This window comes from Cariama cristata, unplaced genomic scaffold (genome assembly GCF_000690535.1).
Source record: "Cariama cristata isolate BGI_N322 unplaced genomic scaffold, ASM69053v1 scaffold6680, whole genome shotgun sequence".
Taxonomy (NCBI): Eukaryota; Metazoa; Chordata; class Aves; order Cariamiformes; family Cariamidae; genus Cariama; species Cariama cristata.
Window position 1 is genome coordinate 8,755 of NW_009596297.1, and position 11,377 is coordinate 20,131.

At 36.8% G+C, this 11,377-nt stretch overlaps 1 protein-coding gene across 1 annotated transcript in view; it reads right to left on the bottom strand.

The window, feature by feature from the left end:
- Nucleotides 1–414: 414 nt before the first annotated feature.
- The window catches only part of LOC104165661 (STE20/SPS1-related proline-alanine-rich protein kinase-like), a gene marked incomplete at its 5' end in the record, with an annotated part of 43,158 nt that continues 32,195 nt past the window's right edge, over nucleotides 415–11,377 (bottom strand). Inside the window, 2 exons of the mRNA XM_009705343.1 lie at nucleotides 415–1,220; nucleotides 5,368–5,432. Coding sequence (XP_009703645.1) covers nucleotides 1,146–1,220; nucleotides 5,368–5,432 — 140 coding nt within the window. The remainder of the gene's footprint in view (nucleotides 1,221–5,367; nucleotides 5,433–11,377) is intronic.

Consider the following 11,377-nt stretch of genomic DNA (forward strand, 5'->3'; position numbering starts at 1 on the left):
TGTCTCCAAATTTGAAAGGCTTTCTAAGGTTCACTAGCTCCATAACATCTATGTCACAGGGTAAGCATAAGACTACTTGGGTCAGAAGTGTTTTCTTTGTAAGAGTTTTACTCTATCATTGCACAAAGCCCTATTATTTTCACTCCACCTTGGTATTTTGCAGAACTTCAAGTAAAGCTTCAGTTCTGTTCAAGTTTTTATGACTGGTATGAAACCTGTTTCTATCATTAAGGGTAAGTCAGATCAGAGATGGACACAGTAAGCAGTCTACCTTAACGACAACAGTGCAAAGTAGCTCTAGCTCATAGACTGCCCAATAAAGCGTAGTCAAAATACTCTAACACCTTTGCTGCTGTATAACCCTTCCTTGCGCAGATAACTATATATATTTATATATATTGTACCATATGTATGGTACTTCTAGAAAATGGAGATTATTTATTTAAGCAGCCTCAGGCACATTCTTAAAACATTAATTTCTGCAAGGCACCTCCCACTCCCTTGACAATCAGTTTGTGGACTGGTTTTTAAACACACAACCAACAAAAGCTTGCTAAAGCCTAACTAATGTCAAAAAACCCCTAGAAGTTACCAAATACTTCAAAGATATACCTGAAACTTTTTTAAATAATGGGAAATTAACTGCAAATAGCACATAATCAAGTCAAATAATTTTCTTATTACTAGGATGTGTAATGCATAAATATATGAAAAATAAAATTCACAGTTTTAAAACTAGAATTCAAGTTTGGCTAATAATTCTTAGCTTTTCTATTTATATTGATTGCTAAATATAACAGAACAGAGGCAGTATTATCAACCACAAGTACAGGTAAAATAGTATCACTCAGTTTATGGAAGAAGTAAGCTTGATAGAAAATTCCTTTTGTAACCAATAAATACAGCCACCTGAGTGCATTTCCACAGGCTTTTCTTTTAGGGGGAATCCAAATCAACTGCTAAGAGACATTTAGTAGCATTTTGAATGTTAGCAGCAGTAGTGTAGCTGTGGGTTTTGCTTGTTCTGACTTTGTGAATTGCTAGAGAATGAAGCGGAACTCAGTGTGTGGTGCATTAATTTTCCTTTGCGTCTAAGCTGGCCTCTTCGCAATCTCACAATTCGGCTTGGGGTCAAGGGACAGACATCAGCTGACACTTAACTGAGCAAACCCAATCAGTTTCACTTCATCAGGAATCTCAGTGCCATCACAGCCAGAGGCCTGAAAGTAAAAACAGAAACATTTAGTATATCACACTACAAAGGAGGATTTGACAGCCAGGCTATAAATTTTCCCCACATCATCTAGTCAGCAAACAGCTTACTTGAAAGAAAGCTTTCAGACTGCTTGGTGTATCCTCTGTCAGTGTCAGCCAACTGCATCCTTAATTTCAGCAAACTCTTTTAATCAATGTTAAAAATTATGAAAAAAATACTGGGAAATGAACACTTAAAGACCCAAATTCTTTAACCCCAACTTTCCAGACCGGAGCCAAATTTGTTTTTTCGTGTGACTATGCGTTTTTCACTCATGAAAAGCAAATAACCTACATGTATAGAATCCACCTTTTACCGTTGTGCTGTAGACACCAAATGTCTCATGAGTGCAGCTATCAAGTCTGGATATCCACTGAATTTCTAAACAAGAGATTGAAGCAGTCTGCAAAGAGTAAACACTAATATTTGCAAAAGGACAGCTCCTTTCTGACAGTACAATCTAGTACTTAAAAACTGTATAGTTGAGATTCTTCAGTAAAGTCTGGCACAGTACAGACTGACACATGTAAGCAGTTCATTTTTCACAAATAATGGTAAGAATATAAAACCACCTTGCTCAGGACTGAACTGTTACCTTAGGTCTACTTTAAAAAAAAAAAAATTACACAAGCTGTAGGCAAAATATTTTTAGATTTTTATACTTAAATACAAAATTTGCCTCTGTAGGACAGAAGTGACTACATTTTAAATAAAGTTTTTTTATGCATTCTTCACCTATGTGGTAGATAAATTGAACTAATAATACAATTGGATGAACAATGTGTAATGGTAAATTCCTTATGACAGCTGCCTTCAGACTCTTTGGCACATCCCCCAAAAAAACATCAGAACAATTGGTTCACCCTGTAAAAATGCTCTTGATCCTTTTATGCATGAGTAGCAGTTGAACCCTTTAGTAAAAGTGGTTTGTGTGTATGCAATATAAGGAAAAGAGCTCTTGGATTGTGCACGCAAGGTGCACTGAGTGACATTATCCGTTGAGTTGTCATGGCCAAAAATAAACTCACTTGATACTTGTGGAAGCATTACATCAGGCTACTCCTTCAAATTTACTTTGATCACACACAGAACAGTTCTGTCTTCAGAGAGTATTTTACAGGTCTTACTCCACTGAAGCAGCAAGTTAAAGGTCTAAGATCATCACCATTGGTTACTATTAAGATATCTCAACGGGTTTTGGATTGGGAATTTACTAAGTAAATGGAGTTTGAATTTTGCACTTAAAATATCATGATAAAAAGAGCTAATACTATTAACATCATTCTACACTCTAGCTAGCTACCAGTCTCCTCAAAGCCATGCTAAGTAACATATCTAGATGTATATAGATTTTTAAATGCCTTCCTTGTCAATAAATATTTTCCAATATTTAATGCACCTGGAACCTACTAGCTTATATTTTCTGCTTAGCATAAGTACATCTACTATGCAAAAACTGCAACATAAAAGAAAAGCAATTCACTGTTTAGTGGCTGAATACATTCTTTCATTAATGGTTTTTTCCTCCCTCTTTCATATGAAAAATCCTTACATAAAACGCAAATTATGCTGCGCAATGATTTTGTGTTTCCTTAAGTGTTGCCAAGATCACTTGTGTGTTAAAGCAGCCTCCTTCCCAAAGTGTGGACAGCTGGATCCTGCAGCGAAGTCATCATTCTGTGTTAGCCAGGACAACAAAGGGAGGTTTAACACTATATATTTTCTGTAGAATGACATCATTGTAAGATCAAAGATGCACTGTTAAAAAAAATATTCAACAGGGAGCTCCAACCTTAAAGACAGGCTCATCCAGGCACCTCACTTTAATAACTTTGCCTACCATTTTGGCAATAATTGAAGACAAAAAAATGGTTAAGACATAAGTTGTTCTTTTTTTCCCCAAAAGATGAAAATGCTTGCTGTTAGAACAGAATTATTATATACCAGCAAAATACCAGCAAAAGCAATCTGCAAGCAGTGAGATACTAACCAGATTCCTTGTCCACAAATAGTAGTAACTAATCCTAGACTAAAGAGCACTTTTCAATTGAATTCTCTGAATGGATATAGTATTAGCTACACTTAGACTTCGGATCCTCACGAAATATTTACCAAAAAAAAATGTGTTTTAATCAACTTGTATACAAGCACTCTCATTCAGTGAGACCTTGCTAAGAGGTAACAAAGACTCAGTAGGGCATACAAATGAATGACAGAGTTCTCCTAGGCAAGAATTCATTTAGCAACTCCACTACACAATATAGAAACAAGCAGAAACGCAACATATATTAAATTAATCCAAGGATAAGAATAAATTAGGATGCTTCTAGTGGTTATCTTCTCTTCTTATCCCAGGAAGCAGGGAACTAATGCAGGAAACCTAGGTTAAAAATACCAGGAAGAAACTTAGGTTAAAAATTAACCTCAGGAATTGTTACCTAGCCAATGGGACTTACCTTGAGAAGGGACAAAGACATTGATTTTGGGTTGTCTGTTAATTCTGATTATGGTAAGGAGTAGGATTATAACACCATTCATTCACTGGAATCTGAAATATCCTGTGACATTGACTGCACCCCAGCAATAAATCTAACTGAATCACAGAAACACCCCAACCTAAATTTTCAAGTGGATTTGTTTTCAACGTATATAAACATTAATTGGACACTATGGGATATTACATTTTGGAATCTCAAGCCTCTATTTTAAGTGTGTGAACTAGAAACCCAGACTTCTACAGAGTCTCTGGAGTATCTATGTATTTAAATGCTCTTGGTGAGATGCCATTGAATACTCAATAAAGCAAAGTCAGATGTTCAGACAGCAAGAACACAGATCAACTGCAAAAAAAGGAGTATAAGCCTTTAAGCTATATTTAGATAGTAAGGGCCACAGAAACAAAACAATTTGAGCTACATGCCCTTATTCCCCCCTCAACCCCTTCTCAAAAGAAAAGTTCTGGTGATTTTACTGGACTGTAGAGAGGAAAAATGAGTCCATATGATTTGGTTAGTTAAAACTACTCAAATCTACATTTTAAAAATTACATGGGAAGAACAATCCTGAATTAATATATTCTCATCAACTAGGTCACTTACTCTCTAAAAATGGCTCTCTACAGCCCATCTGAAGCAGCTGCTTTTATAAACAAAGTTGTGATTCTGGAGACCTGCTTACCTAACAGACATCCAGTCTACTCTTTCATACGCGGCTGAGTCACTCTCAGCAAGAGATGCTGAAAGCTAATTGGTAAGAGTTTGGTATTTACATAGCTAATTATTCAATAGCTTTAGGTATGTAAATTTTTCAACTTAATTTTAGCAAGAAATAAAAACAAATACAGTATATCATTTCTGAATTAAGTTTTTGCAATGTAAATCTATTAATATTAAATTAGATCTATCATGATAGCATAAAAATCAACCAAAATTAGGGCCCACGGTCCAGGTCACAAAATGCAGCACAGAAAACAGTCCTAGGCCAAAAACCAGGGTCCAATGTTGTACATACAGAAGACAAAGAGGAGGGGAGCGAGAAACAGTAATGAAATACAGTGGGAGCAAGACCAACTTGCAAGTGGTCAATTGATGGTCAACTGATGGTCAATTGAAAGAAAGTCGAAGGGAAGAACTAAGGAGAAGCAAGCAGTGGAGAGGGTGACCTGCATGCAAGAAAAACGGTGGCAGGTGCTGGAAAAAGTGGGATTGGAACAAAACGTCCATTAGCAGAGGACAATTCATCCAGGGCAGAGCTGAGGGTGTGAGGGTGGAGGGGAGTTAACCTAACAACTACAGTTCTCCTCTGCTTTAGTTGTTTCTGCAATTTTTCCCAGGGCTTTTCTCCCTGCAGTTTCTCACCTAAACCTCAGACTTCCTCAGAACTCATGTGAATGAACCTCCTAGCCCCTGCACAGTTATGGAGCTGTCTGACTGTACTTATCCCTGATGTCCTGTCAAAATAGGGTTAGGTTTTTTTTTTCTCACACATGGCAATTTCAATCACCTTATCTGTCAACACATTTATTCAGCAAAATAGCCATAAATGAGAGAAAATCCAGACTGTGTGAATACTGTGATAATTAGTTTGTTTCTTCCCTTCATGCTTCTACTTACCAACTTAAAAGTCAATGTTTTCAAGGCCTTTGGATCATCTACTATCTTCTGTAAGTTAGCAGCAACTGTAAAACAAAGTATGAAAAAATACTATTTACAAAAAGACTGCATTCAACATGACATCAAACCTCATGTTGAATCTTCTACTTAATTCTACACAGATACATGTCTGTAAATTAACACTTGAATCATTTAATCACTCTCCAGCTGTCATTTGAAAGTCAGAGGGCAGTTGGGCTGCCATAAATCCTGCCTCTGTTCTTTTGCAGTCACTGATACTTTGTGACTATCTAAACCGACTCAGGGGAAAAATCTGTCTGAAAATCAAAGGACAGAAAAAAATAGCTACTAATTTTAAGCCTAGTCTATTCCATAACAATGAACAATCACACAAATGCAAGTGCAAGGAGAATGGGAGAATCACGCAGTCAAGGTTGTCATGACATATCATGTTTCTACTACAGCCAGGGCCACCACCAGCACAAGTTTCTAGAAGGCTGAGCTCACTTTCCCCTCTAACTTAAGTTTCTTCTGGCTTTATGTGTGTGCTTCTGTCCCTTTTTTGGGCTGGCATTGGTACCCCCCCAGACGCCTGGTGATCTGTTATGGCTCACTACCAAAAGAAAAATGAGCAAAAATAAGATAGTGATACAAAAGGAACTGATCTTCAAACTACTCTCTCAGTAAGCATGACCGAGATTTGTGATGTAACAGCAATAAACAGTTTAACTAGATCTACAGAGTCCGAGTGTCCAGAGAAGGAAGCTGTACGCCATCATGGAAGCAGCAGGAAGGGAACAATTTACTCCTTGAAAACAGAGGAGGAGGCAGGAAAATAAACAACCCTTTTTCTATCAAAACACCCAAGTCACACTTTTAATTGGTCTATTTTTTTACAATATTGCTACCATTAATCTTGACTCAAAAATTGGCTGCTTCCAGCTTTGTACATTTACTAAACTTGCTCCCCAGCTTTGCACAGTCATAGATCCTGAGTTAACTCAGACAAAATCACTGAGAGCCTTTGTTCAAGACTGACTTAGGAGCACAAGATGTCATCAACAGGACATCAAAATGAGGTAAAGACTCTACACTTGCCACAGCTGTTTAGACAAGATTTAAAAAAGGACATAAACAGGTATTATGTAGGAGACATTTCTTAGTACACTAAGTAGGCAAGTACCATAAAGCAGAGAAGTAAGAAACCAGATCTTTTCCATAAATAATACTTTCCACAGACTTCATCAGGTGGAAGATACACAGCAAACATTTGCATGTTGAATGTCCTACTGCTACAAACTCAGGTTCCTACTTCCATCTTCTAACATCACGATGATAAAATTTTCACTCCTACTGTGCCTGATGATATATGATTCACTGTGTAGTAACAGAAATCGGCCTCACAGGGGAAAGTACAGTATTTGGCAAGGGAATTTGGAGAAGTAAACAAATAGGCCAATCTACCATTGCTAACTGCAAATTAAACTTTTGGGGGTCTCGTTTTCTTTATACCCCTGAAATGGCACCAAGGATTGTTTATACACCTGTAACAAATTTGACTGGAGATGAAAGGGCATTTGAAACTAAAAACAAGCCTTAAAAGCAAGCACAAGGTACATTTTGTAGAGAACACTTTTTGGAAAGTAAAAATTAACCTTCACAGTTAAATGAACTCAACTACAGGCACTACAATAGAAAGTTTTTCTGTTTCTACAGCTTTGTTATTCATAATCTTCTTTATTCTAGTCATTACAAAAAGTTTTTGTTTTAATCACACAATTCCACAATCAGTAAGTCAATTTTATTGCAATACCTCCTACCTGATAAAATACACGCAAATACAGATAATGTTTTTCATTACAGTTAATATTTAGAACCTCATACGTAAGCAAAAATGAGTGTTCAGCCTCATAGATCCTGAAGCCAGGACAGAATAGCTTCACTTTTTTATGTCTTAAAAAAACTATAAAATAGGATCATGCACTCAAGAGCAGCTCTGGCTTATCCAAATCCCTACAAAACATGTCTTTAAAAAAAATAAAAAAGAAAGAACAAATTCTCCAGCTAGTGTTAGCTGGCTTCACTGAAATGGAGATACAGTGTTAGAAAACCAGATAGGAGTTGGGTCCTAAATCCAAAGATTTCTAACTTCACTTATTATAAAAAGTTACAAAAAGATAAGCTTCAAATGCACGCTTGTCCTCAGGAGGAGCAGCCTTTCATTTAATGGTGAACAGATGTAGAACAACTAAGGCAAGTCAGAATGCTGCTTGGCTATGTCGCCTGAATGCAAAAACTTCCAGTTGCCCTTCGGCAAATTTACCGGCAAAGTTATTATTACTGCACTTGCAAACAGCAGCTCATTATCAGCAAGGGTTTTAATGAACTATGATACAGTGGAAAGCAGCATTGAGGACTTCACAAGTAGTATCCAAGTCTTAAAAAACCCTAACCTTCCTGCAGATTGTTTACCAGGGGAGAAAGTAAAATTTTCAAAGCAAAAATAGCAAAAGATAAACTAGCAATATATGTAAATAGTTAATTATGATTACTTCTTTTTTTTGTTAATTAAACACCTTAACAGAAAGGTGAGATATTTTAGATGGATGTAATTCTTCAAGAAAACTGCTTTTCAAAGGACAGTGCTCATTAAAAGGCTACAGAGGCACAGTTTTATTCATTTATTTGTCTTTACTTTTAATATGAACACAAGCCAAAAACTTTTACAAATAACATGCTGGAGAAACATCTGAAGCAAGCATATGAAATATGCTTTATTTTTGCTTCTCTGATGGGCCATAACTAGAGTGGGACATGTTTAATCAAACGGAAGATTAGGAGGATTTAAGGGAGTAATGCTAGATGTTTTCAGGCTAAGCTCAAAAATGAGAAAGCAGACTTGCAAAGAGTCCACAATATTAGAATACAAGTTTACATAAAAAATAGTCACACCTGCAGTTTCCTACAGAGACATTTTTTCAGTGTCAATTATATGCAATTTTCAAGTAAAACCAGCATTTCACCTGTGACTTTTGGTACTCCATGTCTTACATTTTCTGGTCTTTACAGAATGGCAATAAAAATTATTTTGCCAAAATAATGTCTTTAATCCCATTCAATCAAGCCACTGTGAATGCAAATCCCACCAAAGGCCTGTTCTTTCTGCAATATCTGAAAGCATATGTAATTAACATCAACTAAGAATGAAACATGTGCGCGTAATTACCTAGCAAAACCATACAGTCCTGTTGGTCTCTTTTTCATTTTTCTAACTTCTTAGTTTTATTTTGCTAGGTCTTGTCCTTCTTTAGGACAATTGTTGGAAGGGCAACAATTAGAGGCAACTGTCTGAATTTGGATGCATAAGTCTGCATTTCAGGAAACTACTTAAAATATAGTTAATTTTTTTTAGGGATGAGATAATCATTATCCTTTTCACCTTAGTGCAAGCCAAAGGTTCTAGGATCTCCATAAGTACATAGCACCGGGCACATCTCTCTGCACCTTGAAGATCTGCGCTCAACTGGTACCTGGAATCTTTTGGGGCCTGAGACAATCAGTTAGGAAAAGCAGCAGTAACCCATGAACTGCACATGTCCATGGCCTCTCTGGTTTACTTAGCTTCCTTCAGAAATAGAGTCTGCAGCACAGACAACAGAATCCATCCAAGCAGTTGGAAGTCCTTCCTGAAAGCCAGCCTGCAGTGCCTTCCAATTATTTCTCCAGAACGTTTGGGGATCCCATGTTAACTACAGTAAAGATATCCTCAAAATTGTAAGTAGAACAACATACTCTAGAGTGAATACCTATCCTACTTTAAATGCAATTAAATTAAGCTATCAGTTGCATTAAATATAACTGACTTACCACTATATACTTCTAAAAATTTAGTACTATCACTAAACCTAAACAGTTTGGACCACTAAGTATGCAAAGTCTCCTGAAAGACACCAATAAATTCATGCCAGACATACACTCACAACAGTAAACAATGTTCTCACAAACAAGCAATTGCTGCTACTGTTCAGCCCTATTCAGAATTACTGATGAATCAGGCAAGAAAGGAAAACTATTACTTTTAGGTGGAACTGCTATTAGGCTTTACTGATGAACATCTCCCCCAGCTACTAAATTTAGGCTCTTTTCATCAAGGAAAATGATTTACTAAGTCGAGACTCACTAACCCTCCTAGTACAGTTAATGTACAAAATTTTAACTTGGCTTAAATACAAAAAGTGAGACTAAAGTTTCTAAATGGAGATGAACCCAATGACATCTGCAAACACTAGGGAGGAAAATAACCATCCCACTCTCACCACCTCTCCCTCCCCCAGGCTCCCAAGAATTCTTTTATTGCAAGTCAGTAAACAAAGTCAATTTAATACACTAATGCACTCTCTCAAGTGAAAAGGAGTTTCACATTAGGCATTTGTAGAGAGGTAGGAATTGTTCTCTCCACTGATACTTAAATTACTTAGAAAAGTGGAGAGCATTGTAAAATATATGTCTCTGGATTCTACTTTACACCTTATCTCCAAGTTAAGTACACTACGGTTCCTATTGACAAAACCATTTTTCTTTGAAGTACTCCAAAGTCATGCCTTGGATGTTGTACTTCTGAAATCCATAGAAGATTAGTTTGCCCGCAAGTGGCACTAACTGACAATTTCAAGTCCTGTTGGGAAGTCACTGTTCCTACAAGGCCTGGATATACTATACTCAACTTTATTTTGCAGAGTGTTGTCTCAAGATGTTATGAACATGCTCCTATAAAAGCCAGAAGAAGAAACATAAACAAGATAACTGCAGGGAAAAAATTAAGTGGTGATGGAAAAACCTTTGCCAGCAGTAACATCAAGTAAAAAGTATACTTCATATCATGCCTTGGAGCAAAAGCCCTCTTCAAACATTAGCAGCAGTTAGCACAATAGGCTTTTTGTTGTTTACAACAATAAATGAGGTGCTGTTCTTCTTGCTTCAGAAGGCTTCTGAAGGACGTATAATCAACCTATGTACCACAAATCATTCCAAGTTCTTTTGCAGGTTTTGCTCAGTGACAAATGGTTGTGTCACTCTGTCAAAATAAGTGTCTGCGCTTGCAGAACATGCAATAGGATAAAAGGTCAAGTCCCACATATAAATATACACAACACAGGCTGCTAATTGCAAATGTAATAAATAACCCCCCCCCCACATAACTACAGTTCTCTAGCATGCATATTTATGTAGAGTCTACTACAAATCACTCTTCGCTACATGAGAATTTTGGCCAACGACATCAGTTATAATTCTTAAGTAAGTGATCAATACAAGCTGAGGTAACAGAACAAAAAAGGCCATATTGAAGATCACAAATAGAAGAGAATAACCATGCTTCAGGCAGTCTCAAATAGCTGTTTTGCTCCTCCAATGTGACAGGACTCTGCCTCGTTATTTAAAATTCTTAACACAGCATGAAACCTAACCCTAATGGCTTCTGAACAGGGAAAGCTTCTGGAAAAGTTAAAATTAATGAGACAGTAAATAAAGCTGTATGAAGTACAGTAGAACTATTTCCAGTGCAATGCCGACCCAGCCAACCAAGCCGGAGCCATCTGGCATAAACACAGACACAAGCAGAATCTAAAGCTTGAGATGATATTTCTGGGGTGCTTTCAAAAGAATGATTCATCTGCTTTTCCATTTTGAAAAGAATGGATGGGGAACCTCTGACAGTATGCTTGGGTTCAACAGTTTGCAAAGCTATTGCATATTATAATCCTGAAATTCAGACATGAGGAAAGGGAAAACATTATTCAGGCACAAAATGACTGTCACAAAAAACCCCTGAAAAATCATAAGCTGTAAGAAAAAGAAAAATATTTTTAATAATGAAAAGAGAACTAATTTTTATGCAGTCCAAAACTCAGTCTATAAGAAATAGCCACCTTCAACTACTCCCTACTTCATCAACAGTATTGCTGTTTGAGAGGCCAAACTCAAAGCTCCACAGATTTATTGGTTTTCCTGC